The sequence below is a fragment of the Natator depressus genome, chromosome 5, assembly GCF_965152275.1.
Source record: "Natator depressus isolate rNatDep1 chromosome 5, rNatDep2.hap1, whole genome shotgun sequence".
NCBI classification, from domain to species: Eukaryota; Metazoa; Chordata; order Testudines; family Cheloniidae; genus Natator; species Natator depressus.
This window is the reverse complement of record NC_134238.1, coordinates 5466574-5487277: the sequence shown is the minus strand read 5'-3', so window position 1 is coordinate 5487277 and position 20704 is coordinate 5466574. Positions and strand designations below refer to the sequence as shown.

General features: G+C 48.3%; 1 protein-coding gene across 2 annotated transcripts in view; it reads right to left on the bottom strand.

Moving 5' to 3' along the window:
* Positions 1-20704, bottom strand: part of NOL6 (nucleolar protein 6) — a 73212-nt gene that overhangs the window by 26924 nt on the left and 25584 nt on the right. For both annotated transcript variants that reach the window (XM_074953878.1, XM_074953879.1), the window contains exons 19-23: positions 15234-15397; positions 13314-13466; positions 12407-12504; positions 3024-3148; positions 2477-2566 (exon numbers count right to left, since the gene is read on the bottom strand). In XM_074953878.1, coding sequence (XP_074809979.1) covers positions 2477-2566; positions 3024-3148; positions 12407-12504; positions 13314-13466; positions 15234-15397 — 630 coding nt within the window. The remainder of the gene's footprint in view (positions 1-2476; positions 2567-3023; positions 3149-12406; positions 12505-13313; positions 13467-15233; positions 15398-20704) is intronic.

Here is a 20704-nt window from a genome sequence, read left to right as displayed (position 1 = left end):
CTCCCTTAGACTTCTCTTGCTAAGCTGTACTGATCTCAATATGTACCGATACCATGGTGCGTTGTGCTCCCATCTAACAAACTAAGCAGGGTCCACCAAGACAGATACATATTTAGGCAGGGTAACCATGCGTCCCGAGAGCAAACAGGACAAATGCCCACTTTTGTCAAAGAAGTGGGGTGCAGAGGAACATGGGAAGGGGTGGTGAATGGTGATCCCAGCTCCACGCAGGACGGGAGGCAGGGCTCAGGTGGCGGGTAGGCAGGGCTCGAGCGAGCAGCAATGCCAGCTCCAGCCTCATGCTGGGGGCAGGGAGGGCTCGGGCGAGCAGCCACACCAGCCTCATGCAGGGAGGGGGGTCCAGGCCAGCTCTCTCCGGGGGGGGGGGGGGGGGAGGGAAGAGGGGAGAAGAGAAGATGGCTCAGCTCCGCGCAAGGGAGGGGGGGCCTCAGGCTAGCCCCATGCAGTGTCCCGTTTTCCTTTTGGGAAATATAGTCACCCTATGTTTAGGAGACCTCCACCAAGGAACACTTGACTTCTCCAGGAAGCGACACTGGCCATTGAGCGAGGGGTGCTCCTCCTGCCGAGTCATTCCCAGACAAATGCCCAAGCCTGGTTTTAGGGGGTGCTATTTTTCTGCTGACAGGTTAAACCTGAGATCCTTTTGCAAGAGTCAGGGCATCAGCCCCAAAGTCCGGGCCACATTGTTACTCCAGTCATTACATTCTGCCTCCCAGAATTCCACCTGCACTTTCAGTTAGATGCACCATCCTTCCCTTCCCATTCTGAACAGCTGTGCAACGCTGCTGTGCTCGAATGTTAAACTGCTGTCAAACTGCACCCCAGAGGTGGTTTTATTTCAGTGGTGGAAGAAGCAATTCTGTACATCCCCTGCCTACCACACAGGAATGCAGGTGGCTTAATCCTCACCTGGGGAGCTTCAGACTCCTCTGAGCAATATTAAGCACCTCAAAACACAGCAGGGAACAGCTACGGAAGATCATTACTGACCCCACATGGCTCTGGCCTAACACAAAGAGTTTTTCATTTACAGAACAGCTGTATGGTACACGTAATCATTCTCACTTTCCCAATGCTTGTCTGGGAAGAGGATCAGCTGCCTGAAGCAAGCGCCCCTCTTCTGAGCTCTTTGGAGAACGGCCACTTCCAGAGCAGTTATTTTTCAGAATACAGCTCCCGCTCCATGATGCTAAGTAACTCAGACTGCAACATAATGAGGAGGAGGAAGACCCGGGAGAGTGAGCTAAGAGGCTACCATTTGGCACGGATTGCCCATTTGGCACGGATTGCACTGAAAAGATGCCCAGCACCTCTATGGAGAAACTCTACAGAGTCCCACAGGGATCAAACTTGGCTCTCTTTTCTCTCAACAATATCTACCCTTGTCTTGGGCCTAACAGCAGGTGAAAATTTTTCAACCAAGACAGATTTTCATACAAAAATGGACTTGAAATTTTCAACTTTTTGGCTAAATGTTGTTGACAACATTTTTTAGGGTTTTTCCTCCCTCCTGCCCACAAAACATCACGTCACCTGATGAAATGAATAGGCAGCAGGTTTAAAACAAACAGAAGGAAGTACTTCTTCACACAACGCACAGTCAACCTGTGGATCTCGTTGCCAGGAGTGTTCATGGACGATAGGTTCATCGAGGGCTATTAGCCAAGATGGTCAGGGGTGCAACCCCAGGCTCTGAGTTTCCCTAAACTGCTGACTGCCAGAAGCTGGGATGACAGGGGATGGATCACTCGATAAATTGCCCTGTTCTGTTCATTCCCTCTGAAGAACCTGCCATTGGTCACTGTGAGAAGACAGGATACTGGGCTAGATGGACCATTGGTCTGACCCAGCATGACCATTCTTATAAAGCACAGGGCAGGGGTTCTCAAACTGTGGGTCACGACCCTGTTTTAATGGAGTCGCCACGGCTGGGGTTAGACTTGCTGGGGCCCAGGGCCAAAGCAGAAGCCTAAGCCCCACCCCCCAGGGTCAAAGCTGAAGCCCTCAGGCTAAATCCCTCGGTAGCAAGGCTCAGGCTTCGGCTTCAGCCCTGGGCAGTGGGGCTCAGGTTACAGGCCCTCTGCCTGGGGCTGAAGCCTAGGGTGGTAGGGCTCGGGTGGGCTCAGGCTTTAGTCGTTCCCCCCCAGGATTGTGTAGCAATTTTAGCTCTCAGAAGGGAGTCGTGGTGCAATGAAATTTGAGAATTGCTGGCATAGGGAAAGGATGTGGGCAATGACCCCAACTGCAGAAACAGCTAGAGGCCACTCACCCCTGCGCAGCCCCTCCAGGGCAGGGGTGAGGCACAGCGGGGTGAGGGTGAAGAGCTCTCACGACTGCCTCCATGCTGAACCTGTTCTGGGGCACAGGGATGCCCATCTCCAGAGGTGGCGCATGCAGCTCCTTTCACCAGCCCCAATTCACAGGCACGCTCTGCTCAGGTGCGCTAAGGAATTACCTTCACATCCTGGCTCCCAAGAGGGTCCGTGAGCTGCTCCTCCAACGCCCGGAGGGATTCCAGCGCCAGCACGAGAAGGCGCTGCAGGATCTGAGGAGGGGCAGAGAGTTGGAGGGTAGAACCAAGGACAACCCCAGACATCACACAGCCCCTGCACTGCGATAGGGACACTTGCTAGGTGCTGGGGCAGGTGCCCAGCTCCAACGGGGCAGGGAAGACACACTGTTCTCAGCCAGAAAACAGTGCTACAGTGAGGGGCATGAGGAAGGGAGGGACAAGGGAACAGGTGCTGGGGGTCAGTTGGGGGCATTGCTCAGGTGCAGGGAGCAAATAGAGCCTGCACAATACCTGCCTCCTGGATAGTGGCATCTCTGCAGCAGGCCCAGCAAAGAGGCACATCTGGAATAACCCTGACAGAGGAGGGGGATGGGAATCAGAGCACTCCAGGGCAGAGAGATCTGAGGGGGAGCAGAAATTACCCCTGGCTGGCTGCAGGCAGGCACCCCAGCATAGCAGGAACAGCTGGGCGGGAGGATGCCTGGCTCACCTGCGCAGAAGGCCGCTCTTTGGTCCACACTGAGCTCCGTTTGTCTCTGGGGGTGGCAATGAACATGACGGGGAGGTGAGGCCGGGCAGCCACAAACTCGTTCCTGATCTCCGTGTAATCTGCATCTGGGGAACAAACCCAAAAGCAACATCCAAAACCCTGTCCATCAGCCCTGCCCTCTTTGCCCCCAGCAGCCCTTCCCAGCAAACACAGCATGGGAAGCCACCACTCTGCATTCTCACCATAGGAACACAGGACTGGCAGGGGGACCTCCAAGGTCACAGAATCCAGTGCAGTGCTATCCCTGGCAACCCAGTCCCACAATCCCCTGGATAAACTTACCAAGCTTCATTTTAAATCTAGGTTCCAGAACCTCCCTCCTCTGCTGGTTAGGAACCTTCTTCGCATTTCCAGACTAAATTTACCCAAAGCCAGTTTATCCCCATTTGCAATTGGACCAACATTGTCCTTTGGCTGCCACAGCTCTTCCCCCTCCCTGGAGTTTGCCCTCCCCGATGTATTTACAGAGGGCAATCAGCTCCCCTTCAGCCTTCGTTCTGCTGAGCTAAATAAGCCAATCTTCTTCAGTCTCGTCTTGTAAGACGGGCCCTTCATCTTTCTTGAACACGGGTGTTCAGAACTGGTCACCAAACACAAGGCTGAGCAGGGAAACAGTCTGGGACGTGGGCAGCAGCCCTAGTCTGCATTTTCTGACTCTCTTAAGTTGGTCAAAGCCAACACCTGAAGTGGAGAAGCAGAGTGAGGAGACTGTGGGGGTGTATAGAGCAGCACCAACTAAATACAAAGCCCACAGACCAATCCTGGCCAAGATGCTTCCACTGACGTGGCCCCAGGGTCACTCGCAGCCCGTCTGAGGTCAGGGATACGTACAGCGTTATCGCACACTAGCGCTGAAATCTCCGGTACCACTGACCCTACAGTCAGTGTCTGATGCCAGCTGAAATAGCTTAAGAAATATAACAGCCTCAGCCAGCACTCTGTGCCACTGGCTCCCCCTCTCTGCATCCAACGACTCCACGCAGCAAAAGGACCTGGTTACAAACATGCCCCTCCCGGGCTCACCAGACTTTGTATAAGAGGTTTCACCCCACACATTAAAACAGCCAAGTAACAGGTCCCATAGCAGACATTAAACTCTGAAATGAAGAGAGTCTTCAGACTACTGCAGAATTGCTACCTAGGCACAGAGGCTTGGGGGGTAAGGGAGATCCCCTGGCTGCCCATCAAGCGCGCCTACACTGCAAGGGAAGGTGCGTCTGTAGTACGAGTAGGCATATCTGTGCTAGTTCAAAGTTGGCTAGTTCACAGACCAGTAGCACAGATGTGATGGCAGGGTTCAGCACAAGCTAGCAACCAGAGTACACACCTAGGGTCCCGGGCAGGCCTGTACTCTGGCAGCTGGCCCACAAAGCCATGTCTACACTACTATTGTTACCCAGGCTAGCTAGACTAAAGCTTGCCCAGCTATGGCTATTTGTGCTACAAATCACACCTGCCATGTGGACATATGCTCAGAGCTCCTGTCATCAGACACAGTCCTACTTCGGGGGTGCACAAGATCTTCAGGAAGTGTCCCCGATTTCTTGTTTACAAGCCCAGCCCACAGTCCCCTCTCTTGGGCAGGCACAGTACAGAACCTAAGAATGGCCATACTGGTCAGACCAATGATCCATCTATCCCAGTATCCAGATAGAGGCCAATGCCGGATGCTTCAGAGGGAATGAACAGAACCAGGCAATTTCAAGAGATCCATCCCGTCGTCCAGTCCCAGGTTCTGGCATTTGGAGGTTTAGGGACATCCGGAGCATGAGCTTGCGTCCCTGACCACCCTGGCTAATAGCCATTGATAAGCCTGTCCTCAGGAACTGATCTAGTTCTCTTTCAAACCAAGTTTTACTTTAGGCCTTCAAAACATCCCCTGACAATGAGTCCCAAAGGCTGACTGCGTGAAGTACTTCCTCATGTTTGTTCCAAGCCTTCTGCCTATTAATTTAATCAGGTAACCCCTAGTTCTGGTGTTATGTGAAGGAATAAATAAAACACTTCCCTATTCACTGTCTACACACCGTTCATGTCCTCTACCATATCCCCCCGCCCCGTAGTCTCTTTTCCAAACTGAATAGTCCCTGTCTTTTTAATCTCTCCTCACATGGAAACTGTTCCATCCCCCTCATCATTTTTCTTGCCCTTCTCTGCACCCTTTCCCATTCGAATATACCGTTTTATTTTTAGACGGGGGACCAGACCTGCACACAGCATCCAAGGGGTGGGTGTACCATGGATTTATATAGTGGCATTATGACTTTGTCCCCTAGATCCCGGAGAGCATGAAACAAAGAACAAAATATCTGAGTGTTGCTTAAATTTCATGCAAGCCAAGGAACAGGATAGAACTATTTTTACTCATTGATTGAAATGCATCTTTTCTCCCAGCGCCGGGGCTTCTCTACCTAGCAGCTGGCTTGGAAGGACACCTGCGAGGAGCCAGGAACAGCTTAGAAACCTGGGTGCCACATGGGAACTTGCTACACGACACACAGCACGTCATAAGGCTTCCGGATCCATGCTCAGTTGCTGGGTCGGTCTCCACAGGCCTGTGGATATAACCACTGGGAAGCTCCAGTACAAGAGCTGCAGGTCAAGAAAGGTTTAGAGGTGGCCATTAAGGGGAAGAATCGCAAATAGGACTTAGGGCCCGATCCAAAATCCACTGACGTCAACGGGAGTTTTAAAGGGTTTTGGACCAGGCCCTCAGGACAGAATGTGGCCTTGGCATCACTACTATGGGATGGCTGCTCTGTAAAATGACCTCATATTTCACCTCCACCGCGCTCGTTCAACTACAGTCCCCGTGGGGAGCTGCTACTGTTGAGGGGCCGCAACATGGAATAATTTGGTAGCGCTAAGTCCAATCCCCACAGGGCCAGATATCCCACAGGGCAAAAAATCGTACGCCACAGGTAACCATCGCTGACTGTCACAGCCAAGGCACCAAGGCCTAAACTTTCTTCTAACCCCTTCCAAGTGGTCACTGCAGAGCAGAATTGAACCTCATTGGTAGGGCAACAGGAACTTAAAATGGAGCTGCATGCGTAGAACGGGTTCTGCAGATCAATAGAGAGCTTCAGTCACCTACATGGTCAGGCTGGAATCTTCTGTCAGCACTAAATTCACTCTTAGGGCTCCTTTCGTCTCTAGCCATCTACGTTTATAATGCACTATACTAACTCTGCACAGGGATCACGCCACCGACCACCGAAATGCAGCCACCTCCGAGTGGAGCACGGCACCTGTTTAACAGCGAACAGCAACACCACGTAATCATTTTTAGGAGGGGAAGTTTTCTTTCTAGTCCCTTACCAAAAAGGCCTGTTGCTGGTGCAAAATGGCTGCTATATTCCACCCAAAGGCAGTTGCATTTTGTGGCGGGCAATTCTTCACAACGCAGTTTAACGTATGTAAAAAGTGTCGGGATGGAGGATGGCTCTAAATGCAGGAGTTATTGTTAATAACTAGAGCAGCACAACCGTGGGATGCACCAATACTGCGGAACTGTTGAAATTGAACAGAGCTACTCAAAAACTTTTGCATCTAAATACACTTTTCTCCTCTGAAAAACGGTTTTTGAACCAAACCAAAAAAAAAAAAATTGTTTTGTTTTTTTTTGTTTGAGATTTTCTTGGTTTAGATGAAAAAAAAAAAAAAAAAAAACCTTGCGGTTTTGGGTAAACATTTTTGGTTTTCAAAAACCAAGTTTTTCCCTCTTCTTTTAAAATAAAAAAAAAAAATCCCCCTCCTCCCCCCCCGAAAATTCAGGTATGTTTATTCCTACCCTAACACCGAGAGCCAAACATTATACACTGGACCCTCGCTAGAACGCGGGGTTTGGGATCCATGCCAAGTACCGCGTTATAGCGGGGACCGCGTTAAAATGAAATTAGCATCAAAACTAGCAAAATTAGCAGTTAGAAAGGCGCTTTGCCTCCTGTCCCGAAGCTGCCGGGGCCGGAGAAAGGCATCTCTCCCATCCCCAGGTTGCTGGGGGTTAGGGTTAAATTTGGGATCCATGGCCGCAACTACATTATAATCGAATTCGCGTTATATAGATGCACGTTCTAGCGAGGGTTCAGTGTATATATGGCTTGTGCTCACTGGGAAGCTGCAGAGTTTATGGCCACCTGTGGCTCCCAAGTAGAGTTATACAATATTTTCATACTGTTGCTTTTGACCAGTAAAAATAGTTTTACAACAGACAATATATTAAATAATTAGGGCTGTCAAGTGATTAAAAAAATTAAATCACGATTAATCGCACTGTTAAACAATAACAGAATACCATTTATTGAAATAGTTTTGGATGTTTTCTACATTTTCAAATATATTGATGTCATTTACAACACAGAATAGTGTACAGTGCTCACCTTATATTTATTTTTGATTACAAATATTTGCCCTGTAAAAAAAAGTATTTTTCAATTCACCTAACACAAGTCATCATCATCATCATCATCACCACCACCACCACCCCCCCACCCCCCCATAACCGCATTGGTCATTAGGGCACCATCACTGATGAGCAATCAACCAATTGTCTCCATCCCTGACAATTTGTGTCAGTACTTGAGTCTCCGTGAAATCCATTCCTGTCCACTCGTATGTTGTCAATCCATCTCTTCTTCTATCTACCTCTTCTTCTCTTCCCCTGTACTGTCCCTTGGAGGATGACCTTTGATAGGCCAGATGATCTTGTTACATAGCTGTACCACTTCAGCTTGTGCTTCTTCACAGTTGTCAGGAGGTCTTTATATGACCCAGCGCGTTAGGAGATGATGTTGCGGACCTCTTCATTAGTGACGTGGTCAAAGTAGGAGATGCCCAGGATTTTAGGGAAGTATCTCATCTCTACTACTTGTATTTTCTGTTCAAATTCTGCCATAAGGGTCCGCGTCTGGCACACATACAGTAAAATGGAGATGACCAGTGCGTGCAGCAATTTCTGTTTGGATTCCAGGGAGATGTTCTTGTTCCTCCAAACTGGCTTTAGCTTTGCCGCTGCTGTTTGTTCAGTTCTCGCCAGAATTTCTGCCTTGGATCCTTCACCAGTGATGACTGCCCCCAAATACTTGAACTATCTCACTGTCTCCAGCTCTTGTCAACCGACAGCGACATGCGAGCTGATCCAGTCACGTTTGTCTGTCATCAGCGTGGTCTTCTCTGCACTGATTTCCATGCTGTATTTTGTGGAGGTTTCGTCCAATCGTTTCACAAGGTTAGTAAGTTCATCTTCGCTGCCTGCCAGGCAGTCAATGTCATCAGTGAACCGAAGATTTGAAATTGTTCGTCCCCCAGTGCCGACTGTGCATATGTGATCTTCGAGGGCATCAGTCATTATGCGCTCCAAGGAGATGTTGAACAGTGTGGGCGAAAGAAGGCAGCCTTGCCACACTCCAACAGTTGTGCGAAACCACTCTCCTATTGTGCCATTGGTGAGAACTGCACAGCTGGCCTTGGCATACAGTTGCTTAATGGTAAGAATAAGCTTATGACCAACATTGTAGTTCTTCATGGTTGCCCAGAGAGCTTCATGCCATACTCCGTAAACCGCCTTCTTTAAGTCAACAAAGACATGGTAGATGTGCTGCTGATGTTGTAAGTACTTTTCACGTAGAACATGAAGATTGAAAATGTGTTCTGTGGTACTTCTTCCAGTATGAAAGCCAGCCTGTTCTTCAGCGATGATATTCTCCACTTGTGGCTTCAATCTGTTCAGTAGGACTTTCAACATCACTTTGCTGGGATGGCTAATCAAGCTTATGGTCCGGTAATTTTGACAATTGCAGGTTGCCTTTCTTTGGCAGAGTGATGATTAGTGACTGTGTCCACATGGAGGGACACTCACCAGTCTGCCAGATCTTGGTGAGTGTATCTATTACTATTTCTTCTCCGAATTTCGTCAGTTCGGCTGAGATGTTGTCAATACCTGTAGCCTTTCCGTTCCTGAGTGATTTCACAGCTGTCTCCACTTCTTCACGCAGTATTGGAAAGTCATCCTGCTCTGTTGAATCTGGGCTATCTAGGACACTAGGATTCCATTTGTCTGGTGGTTGTATAGATCTGAGAAGTAATTTGTCCATCTATTGATGATGTCCTTTTCTTCTGTAAGATTGTTCCCTTCTTTGTCTTGAATTGCATTAGCTTTGGTTCATCTTTCCTTCATCAGATCTTTTACAATCTGGAAGGCTAATTTGCTATTTTTATTATTGATACACTCTTCAATTTTAGAGCATTGTTTTTCAATCCGTATCTCCCTTGGCCACCTTCTTTCCTTTCTTGATCTTTCTGCCAATTGCTCTGTACTGGTCAGCCCCCTCAGTGCTGTTCTTATTTCTCTTGAGTTCTCTTTTGTCTCACATTTGTAGTATTTCATTTGTGACCCAAGGTTTTGTCTTCTTACAGAGTTTCCCAAGAATGTCCATTGCTGCCTCATTCATTACTGCGTTGAAACTGTTGGTCATTGTTTCTAAGTCTTCCTCTAGAGCAAGCAACAGATCAAATTTTCTGCCGATCATTGCTTGCAATGACTCTGCAATGCTTCAGTCTCTAAGTCAAACTTGATTCTGGTGAACTTTGGCCTGATGATTTTCCTTAGCTGCAGCCAAAAGTTTAGCATCACAAGGTCATAATCACTTCCAATATCAGCACTAATACAAGTACTGTAGTGCAATCTCTTTATCATGAAAGTTGAACTTAAAAATGTAGAAGTACGTACAAAAAAACCTGCATTCAAAAATAAAACAAAGTCCACTCAGTCCTACTTCTTGTTCAGCCAATCGCTCAAACAAGTTTGTTTACATTCACAGGAGATAATGCTGCCCACTTCTTGTTTACAATATCACCTGAAAGTGAGAGCAGGCATTCACATGGCACTGTTGTAGCTGGCATCACAAGACATTTTGTGCGCCAGATGCACTAAATATTCATAATTCCCTTCATGCTTCAACCACTGTTCCAGTGGACATAGGTCCATGCTATAATGGGTTCTGTTCAATAATCATCCAGAGAAGTGCAAACCGACGCATGTTCATTTTCATCACAGGAGTCAGATGCCACAAGCAGAAGGTTGATTTTCTTTTTTGGTGGTTTGGGTTCTGTAGTTTCCGCATCGGAGTGTTGCTCTTTTAAGACTTCTGAAAGCATGCGCCACACATCATCCCTCTCGGATTTTGGAAGGCACTTTAGATTCTTAAACCTTCGGTCGAGTGCTGTTGCTATTGTTAGAAATCTCACATTGGCACCTTCTTTGCATTTTGTCAAATCTCTGGTGAAAGTGTTCTTGAAACGAACATGTGCTGGATCATCATTCAAGACTGCTATAACATGAAATATATAGCAGAATGAGGGTAAACCAGAGTAGGAGACATACAATTCTCCCCCAAGGAGTTCAGACACAAATTTAATGAATGCATTATTTTTTTAATGAGCGTCATCAGCATGGAAGCATGTCCTCTGGAACAGTGGCCGAAGCATGAAGGGGCATACAAATGTTTAACATATCTGGCACATAAATACCTTGCAATGCCAGCTACAAAAGTGCCATGCGAATGGCTGTTCTCACTTTCAGGTGACGCTATCAATGCTGCCTGCTTCTTATTATCTCCCGCAAATGTAAACAAGTTTGTCTGTCTTAGAGATTGGCTGAACAAGAAGTAGGACTGAGTGGACTTGTAGGCGCTAAATTTTTACATTGTTTTGGTTTTGAGTGCAGTTATGTAACAAAAAATAATAAAAACTTACATTTGTAAGTTGCACTTTCACCATAAAGACATTGCACTACAGTACTTGTATAAGGTGAATTGAAAAATACAATTTCTTTTGTTTGACATTTTTACAGTGGAAATACTTGTAATAAAAAAATAAAGTGAGCACTGTCTACTTTGTATTCTGTGTTGTAATTGAAATCAATATATTTGAAAATGCGGAAAATCATACAAAAATATTTAATAAATGTGAATTGGTATTCTATTGTTTAACAGTGTGATTAAAACTGTGATTAATTGCAATTAGTTTTTTAATCACAATTAACTCAAAAAAATTAATTGTGATTGACAGCCCTAAAAATAATACCAACACTAGCTCCTATATAGCACTTTTCATCCACAGATCTCAAAAGGAGGTTAGTATCCTCAACCCCATTTTACAGATGGGAAAACTGAGGCACAGGGAGTGGTGGTGACCAGCCCAAAATCACCCAGCAGGCCAGTGGCAAAGCCACGAACTGAACTCAGGTCTCCCAAGTCCCAGTTCAATGCCCTATATTATCATGTCCACATGGCGTCCCAGGTGGCGGTGCTAGTAAACATGTCTGACAATGAATAGACTAGAGCTCAGGTATTGCCTCGAGGCAAACTAGGAGGAAATGAGCCAAACGCCTTGGAAATCAGAGATGGCTACACCAATAGATCTAAGCAATAAAACAAAGAACCTACCTTCCCCCACCCCCAAACACCTGGGGGATTAAGACATTAAAACCTACACGGGAAAAACAGAACAAGAAACCAGCCCACATCCCAAGCGCCTTGAGCCCCAGATAATCTGCTGCTTGGGTTCCCAGCCAACCACTCCAACGAGGAAGGCATTCCCAGCCAGAGGGAGCTTTGGTGACTGGTAACAGGATACGGAGGTTTTCAGCTTCTGCCTCCAAACGGGCCCCAATCAGCGGCAGCTGAAAAGCAGCTTCTTCCAACAGCTGCTGGGTGGCTGCAGTGAAACCAGGGCAGGCAATCTCGATTTTGGCTCCCACCCCCAAAATGGCAACCCAACCAGCCTCTGAATAGGCCAAGTCCCTGGTCTCTTCCTGAACACATACACAGGGATCGTACAAAAACCCTTCCCAGAGGGTTTAACTGAGGTAACAAGACCCTGAGGCAGGACAGTATGAAGGCTTTCCTCACACGGCCCAGTCAATGCACCTGTCTCCTGCCATGGAGAGATCTCCCAATGGAGAAGTCTCCATGGCAGCCACAGTGCTATTAGGGCCAACAGGGACAGTGATTTTTCTCTAACCTGTCTACAAGGAAGCGAGGCCCATCGATCTTATTCCACAGAGCCTGCCTGCCAGCCACAACAGATGCAGGCCACTTGGGTCACAGTGAGCCCCACAACCTTGTGGTGGAAGGCTCCATATACCCCATTCCCAATCCCGAGCCACCTATTAGAAGCACCATCTGCAGGGCTCTCACGGAGAACAAGGCAGGCCACGATCTGCTGGCATCTCTCATCTCCTCATGGCCAGACCTGAGCTAAGGGCAGCCAGAGAACATGCTGCACAGCACGATGGGCCGCACGGGGCTCCATCGACTCACCTTTGAGGTCGGCATTCAGGTTAACGATGAGGGGGCTGTTCTTCCAGTCGAAGGTCGTGAGCAGGTGGAGGAAGCGAAGGAAGCCCACCTGAGGGGAGCTGCGGGCAAGACAGAAACCAATGTAACGGGGTGAGAGGGAGAGAGAATGCTCCCCCTGCACAGAGAGGAGCGCCGAGCCAGGCAATGGTACATCAACGAGCCAGGCTCTGCGGAGCCCCAACAGAGAGCCCCAGCTAGGGGAGCTAGGAAGGAAATTGCCTTAATCTGTCACTGGCCTCGACTAGCAGGTAGGAGACCCAGGCTGGGGCGCTCCTGGCAGCATGGGGGAGATCCTACCCACGTGCACCTCCGGGAACCTCCTCTAACTGCAGGAAGCTCAGAGGCCAGCTCTGAAGGCAGCGCAGAAGTGAGGGTGGCAATCTTCGGGACCCCCCCTCCCCCCCAACAACAACAATTTTGCAAACCTCCCCCTCACCCTGATGCCATTTTGGGTCAGGACCCCCACGGTTACAACACCCTGAAATTTCAGATGTAAACATCTGAAATCGACCAATTTTAAAATCCTCTGGCCCTGAAGTTGACCAGAATGGACTGTGAATTTGGTAGGTCCCTACTCATAGCCCATGGTGGCTCCGGGCTTTGGACCAGCCACCCATTCAGCTTCTCAGGACTGAACTGGTCCCCAGCTGCACTTCATTAATAAGCCATTAAAAACAGTGTGTGCTAGGGCAGGGCTCCCAGCCCCGCCCTCCCCGCTGGCCAGGCAGGACTCCCAGCCCCGCCCCCCCAGGAGCCGGGCAGGACTCCCAGCCCTGTCCTCAGTTTCCCCACCCAAAGCATCTCAAGAAAACAGGAGGAAGTTAATCCAACACAAAAAGCAGTGAGGCCAGGGAGCCCTGGTTCTCACCTCGGCGGGGTGAAAGGTGCGGGGTGCAAGAACAGAGACGCCGCCAGCAGATCCACGCACTCATCCGAGAGGCTGTCACTCAGCAGCTGGGCGCGGACCCAGCGCTTGGCTAGCCGGCAGGTGCCGCTGAAGGCGGGGTGTTGCTGCTGGAGCCTGCAGGGAGAAGGAAGAGAAGCAACAGCATCACCTTGTTATTCCAGTCACCCAAGCCACCCCAATGGCCTCTGATTACAGAGCTGTGAGTGGATGGATCGTTCGCTGTGAGCAAGCTGCAGGCACTGGGTTTACTGGGGTTTTCTAGAGAGGGAAGGGGGAATGGGTCAGTCTCATTCACTCCATAGCGACTGCCCAGACCCACTGGTTGTCATAACTGGAGGGGAAGGTGTCTCAGATCTAGCAGAAAGCTGCCCATCAGTTTCCTACCCACAATGCACTCCTCTCTCCCCCACAGTGCTCTGCCCATTCCTTATAGGTGTGGAGAGCTGGAGGACCAGTTCCTGACTGTGACACTGATGCAGAAAGAGTTACGCAATTAGTAGGCTAAACGACCCAAATGCAACCTTTAAAGACATATTAGAAAAGTACGTAACTAGTCATTAGGGCCATTCCTTATAAATAGCTAACATAGCCATGTCCGATAGACTAGAGCTTTGAGATGCAAACCTACATTGTTAGGTAATTAGAGGTAAATACTAAAAGGTATTTGTATGTGTTTACTTATATCTTGTTAGAGACTAACAATGTAACTAGATGGTTCCTGTCTGTTACTATATTCTATTGATTAAGAGATCAGAAAGGAATTATTAACATTTAGATGGTGTAATAATACCATTGTCTATGTTCCTCTTTGAAGTTTGTAGTAAACTATCTATGAACTGCTTAATGGATAGTTACCTTATGCTGACGAATGCAACTAGTTACCTAGGCAACTCCCTTCTTTTCATGTGCCAATATATATTTATGCCTGTAACTGTAATTTTCACTCCATGCAGCTGAAGAAGGGGATTTTTTACCCGCGAAAGCTTATTCCCAAATAAATCTGTTAGTCTTTAAGGTGCCACCGGACTCCTCATTGTTTTTGTGGATACAGACTAACACGGCTACCCCTCTGATACTGTGTATACACAGGAAATAGAAGGTTTTACCTCAAAGCCCAAGGAATAGCTGCTGTCAAGAGGCTATTGATAGCCTGCCAGTGATCTATAAAATAACTCTGGGGCCCTGATCCTGCATCTGAGATCTGCTTAAGCTTGGTCAGGGGAAACCTGAGTCACGAGATGGAGTTCTCCAGCTCCAATCTGGATTGCCCTGCTATTTCCCATGGAAGAATTTGAACAAACTCTTTATATGGACTGCCTATTCGGTCTATAACCTAATGAACTGAGTCTGGAAAGAACTTTGTGCATCTCTACTATGAAACTGACCTAAGACTTTTATTTATATCTGTATGAATAATGATCTTTTAACCATAATACTCTCTCTTTTTTAAAAAAATAAATCTTAGTTTAGTTAACAAGAATTGGCTGTAAGCACGTATTTGGGTAAGATCTGAAATACTGATTGACCTGGTGGGTAATGTGTCTGATCTCTTGGGATTGGTCGCACTTTTTATATGATGAACAAGATTTTTCGTAATCTTCATATTTGACTTGGCTGTCTGGGTGGGAGCCCAAGGCTGGGTTGCTTTAAGGGAGCTGTGGTTTTGGCTTCTTGGTAACCAGGAAGGTATTGTAGATGCTGTTTTGTTGCTGGCTTGGTGAACCTAATTATGAGAATAACCACTAGTTTGGGGGATCGTGTGTCCCATTCTTTGCAGTTTGCCCCCATTAAGCAATCTCAGTATGGCACCTCCAGGCACCAATGGTCACACCTACCCATAATGCACTCCCCTCCCCCTGCAGGGCATACCCTCTTCCTTACCCGTGCAGAGAGCTGGTCAGGTAGGGCAGGTGGAGTGTCTCCAGCTCCAGCTGCTGAGACTCCTCTGTGTCCCGGTACTTCAGCATCCCCTCCGGAGTGACCACCTCCTTCAGGATGTGGGGCTCCCTGTGGTAGGCCACTTGGAGACGGAAAACATAGCCATCCTGGGAGAGGGCAGGAGAGTGAGCCACGGTGGGTGGGGGCAGGAGCCCTGAGCAACATACACGGGCTATGCCTTGAGCTTGGTTACAGCCCAAGCCAAGGTACGTCCCTCTGAGGCAGGGACGATGCTGTATCCCCAAGTCAAGGATGCAGAAGAGAAAAGTTACTTATAGTATCTGAGGTTCTTGGAGATGTCTCGTCCCTCTCCGTTATCCACGTGAGCATGCACGCATGACATGTGCCCAGAGCTGGAGAAGTCTGAAAGCACCAACTGCTAGTCTGTATATGCACCCTGGCTCACCTGGTGCCTCCGACCAAAGAGATGAAGGGCGGGGAGGGCCGACCACCTCTCCAGTTCCCTCTCCACCACCAATCACAGAAGATCCAAAGCAGAGGGGAAGGAGGGTGGGTAGTGGAACACAGAGGGACCACGCATCTTGAAAAACCTCCAGTTATTACAAGGTAAAATAACTCTCTCTTCTTTTTTGAGTACTGGTCCCTCTGTGTATTCCACTGTGGGCAACAGACAAGCAAGACTCCGAAAGGAGGGGAGTGTGAGGTCGTGGATGGCAGAGCCGAACCAAGGACCACCACTCCAGAAGATGCACCAAACAGACGAATCCGCTACCAAGCTGTAGCATCTCACAATGGTGTGAAAGCCGCTCGAGGTACCCACCTTGCAGATATCAAGTAAAAGGCACTTCCTGAAGCAACACCATGGCCATTGCCTGCACTCTTGTGGAATGAGCTCTTACCCCAGGAGGAGGGGAAAGATTAGCCAGCCAGTGGGCTGTATTTTGCTTTGCTGAGATCCATTTGGAGATTCTTTAAGAGAAGACAGCCTCACCCCTGACCCTTTCCACTTTGGTGACAAACAGTCTAGGAGAATTTCTGATTGGTTTTGTACTCTGCGGGTAAAAGGCTCAGACTCGCTGACCATTGAGGGATTGGCGCCTCCTTTCTTCTGAGGGTGAGAGAGGTTTTGGGAAGAACACAAGTAAGTGAACTGACTAGTTCAGGTGAAATGCAAACTGCTTTGGGGGCAAATTCAGGGTGTAAACTTAATGAAACCGTGTCCTTATGGAATATAGAGTAAGAAGGATCCGCCATCAATGCTCCAAGGTCACCAACCCTCCTGGCTGAGGTGCTGGCAACCAGGAATGCAACCTTCCTGGATAAGAAAGACAAGGCGCAAGAAGCTAATGGTTCCTGACTGTTTGGGAGATAAACAGGTCCCTGGTGGCGTTTCCCCACCGAGCCAAAATATTGTTCATCACAGCGTTGTGTAGCTCCCACTCACGATCAACAGCACAATGTCTACTAAGAAAATCCACTAGCACATTCTGGTTTCCTTGGAGGCAGACTACCAACGCACCTGCTCCGCAGACTGACCGCTTCTGCGCACAGGGGAATGGATCTCGCTCCTCCCTGTTGGTTGATATAAAAGACTGTTGTGATATTGTCCAACATCACAATGGCACAGTGACCTTGAATGAGCAGGAGAAAAGCTTTGCAAACCCTTTGAACAGCCCACAACTCCAGAACATTGATGTGTACCCTGGACTCACGAGCAGGAGAGCGAAAGAGGGGAGGGCTCCTGCCTCAGACTAAGAAAGCAGGACAAACAGAGAGTTATCTCAAGAGCTTACACACAAATGAAAAAAGCCTGGGAAACAAGCAGGGAGAACTGGAAGACCTGGCACAGTCAAGGAATTATGATGTGATTGGAATAACAGAGACTTGGTGGGGTAACTCACATGACTGGAGTACAGTCATGGATGGATATAAGCTGTTTAGGAAGGACAGGCAGGGCAGAAAAGGTGGGGGAGTTGCACTCTATGTAAGGGAGCAGTATGACTGCTCAGAGCTCCACTATGAAACTGCAGAAAAACCTGAGAGTTTCTGGATTAAGTTTAGAACTGTGAGCAACAAGGGTGATGTCGTGGTGGGAATCTGCTACGGACCACCGGCCCAGGGCGATGAGGTAGATGAGGCTTTCTTCCGGCAACTCACGGAAGTTACTAGATCGCAGGCCCTGGTTCTCATGGGAGACTTCAATCACCCTGATATCTGCTGGGAGAGCAATACAGCAGTGCACAGACAATTCAGGAAGTTTTTGGAAAGTGTAGGAGACAATTTCCTGGTGCAAGTGCTGGAGAAACCAACTAGGGGCAGAGCTCTTCTTGACTTGCTGCTCACAAACCGGGAAGAATTAGTAGGGGAAGCAAAAGTGGATAGGAACCTGGGAGGCAGTGACCATGAGATGGTCAAGTTCAGGATCCTGACACAGGAAATACAGCAGCAGAATACAGACCCTGGACTTCAGAAAAGCAGACTTTGACTCCCTCAGGGAACTGATGGGCAGGATCCCCTGGGAGAACAACATGAGGGGGAAAGGAGTCCAGGAGAGCTGGCTGTATTTTAAAGAATCCTTATTGAGGTTACAGGGACAAACCATCCCGATGTGTAGAAAGAATAGTAAACATGGCAGGCGACCAGCTTGGCTTAACAGTGAAATCCTTGCTGACCTTAAACACAAAAAGGAAGCTTACAAGAAGTGGAAGATTGGACAAATGACCAGGGAGGAGTATAAAAATATTGCTCAGGCATGCAGGAGGGAAATCCGGAAGGCCAAATCACACCTGGAGGTGCAGCTACCAAGAGATGTTAAGAGTAACAAGAAGGGTTTCTTCAGGTATGTTAGCAACAAGAAGAAAGCCAAGGAAAGTGTGGGTCCCTTACTGAATGAGGGAGGCAACCTAGTGACAGAGGATGTGGAAAAAGCTAATGTACTCAATGCTTTTTTTCCCTGTCTTCACGAACAAGGTCAGCTCCCAGACTACTGCACTGGGCAGCACAGAATGGGGAGGAGGTGACCAGCCCTCTGTGGAGAAAGAAGTGGTTCGGGACTATTTAGAAAAACTGGATGAGCACAAGTCCATGGGGCCGGATGCGCTGCATCCGAGAGTGCTAAAGGAGTTGGCAGATGTGATTGCAGAGCCATTGGCCATTATCTCAGATGACAGAACGAGGAGTAATGGTCTCAAGTTGCAGTGGGGGAGGTTTAGGTTGGATATTAAGAAAAAAAACTTTTTCACTAGGAGGGTGGTGAAACACTGGAATGCGTTATCTCGGGAGGTGGTAGAATCTCCTTCCTTAGAAGTTTTTAAGGTCAGGCTTGACAAAACTCATGGCGATCGGGGGAGGTCCCGGACGACTGGAAAAAGGCTTATGTAGTGCCCATCTTTAAAAAAAGGGAAGAAGGAGGATCCTGGGAATTACATGCCAGTCAGCCTCACCTCAGTCCCTGGAAAAATCATGGAGCAGATCCTCAAGGAATCAATTCTGAAGCACTTAGAGGAGAGGAAAGTGATCAGGAACAGTCAGCATGGATTCACCAAGGGCAAGTCATGCCTGACTAATCTAATTGCCTTCTATGACGAGATAACTGGCTCTGTAGATGAGGGGAAGCAGTGGATGCGTTATTCCTTGACTTTAGCAAAGCTTTTGTCACGGTCTCCCACAGTATTCTTGCCAGCAAGTTAAAGAAATATGGGCTGGATGAATGGACTATAAGGTGGATAGAAAGCTGGCTAGATTGTCGGGCTCAACAGGTAGTGATCAATAGCTCCATGTCTAGTTGGCAGCCGGTATCAAGCGGAGTGCCCCAAAGGTCAGTCCTGGGGCCAGTTTTGTCCAATATCTTCATTAATGATCTGAAGGATGGCGTGGACTGCACCCTCAGAAAGTTTGCAGATGACACTAAACTGGGAAGAGAGGTAGATACGCTGGAGGGTAGGGATAAGATACAGAGGGACCTAGACAAATTAGAGGATTGGACCAAAAGAAATCTGATGAGATTCAACAAGGACAAGTGCAGAGTCCTGCACTTAGGACGGAAGAATCCCATGCTCCGCTACAGACTAGGGTCCAAATGGCTTGGCAGCAGTTCTGTAGAAAAGGACCTAGGGGTTACAGTGGACGAGAAGTTGGATATGAGTCAACAGTGTGACCTTGTTGCCAAGAAGGCCAATGCCATTTTGGGATGTATAAGTAGGGGCACTGCCAGCAGATCGAGGGACGTGATCGTTCCCCTCTATTTGTCATTGGTGAAGCCTCATCTGGAGTACTGTGTCCAGTTCTGGGCCCCACACTACAAGAAGGATGTGGAAAAATTGGAAAATGGCCAGCAGAGGGCAACAAAAATGATTAGGGGACTGGAACACATGACCTATGAGGAGAGGCTGAGGAAACCGGGATTGTTTAATCTGCGGAAGAGAAGAATGAGGGGGGGATTTGATAGCTGCTTTCAAATACCTGAAAGGGGGTTCCAAAGAGGATGGATCTAGACTGTTCTCAGTGGTAGCAGATGACAGAACGAGGAGTAATGGTCTCAAGTTGCAGTGGGGGAGGTTTAGGTTGGATATTAAGAAAAAAAACTTTTTCACTAGAAAGGTGGTGAAACACTGGAATGTGTTACCTCGGGAGGTGGTGGAATCTCCTTCCTTAGAAGTTTTTAAGGTCAGGCTTGACAAAGCCCTGGCTGGGATGATTGAGTTGGGGATTGGTCCTGCTTTGAGCAGGGGGTTGGACTACATGACCTCCTGAGGTCCCTCCCAATCCTGATATCCATAGAATATCAGGGTTGGAAGGGACCTCATGAGATCATCTAGTCCAACCCCCTGCTCAAAGCAGGACCAATCCTCAATTTTTGCCCCAGATCCCTAAATGGCCCCTTCAAGGATTGAACTCACAACCTTGGGTTTAGCAGGCCAATGCTCAAACCACTGAGCTATCCCTCCCCGCACATAAGTACAGCCCTCGGCCTGACATCTGCCACAACCCGGAGCCACGCAGAATCATAGAATCATGGAATCTCAGGGTTGGAAGGGACCTCAGGTGGTCATCTAGTCCAACCCCCTGCTCAAAGCAGGACCAATCCCCAATTTTTGCCCCATATCCCAAATGGCCCCCTCAAGGATTGAACTCACAATCCTGGGTTTAGCAGGCCAATGCTCAAACCACTGAGCTATCCCTCCCTCCCTTGAGCTATCCCTCTTATATTCTATGATTCTATGACTCTCTAGATGTCCAGTGCTATACAGTTGTCCTTCTGGACTCCCCAACCCAACAGGGGCGTGTTAATAATGATCCTTCTGTCCAGAGTGGAGGCGACGAAGAGAACATCAACACATACCGGCGGGGATTCTGCCACCGTGACAGGGATGGTATCACTTGGACAGGAACAGTCACTATGGTGTTCAAGGACTGCCAGTTTGGCAAGTACACTGTTTGAAGCCACACTTGTA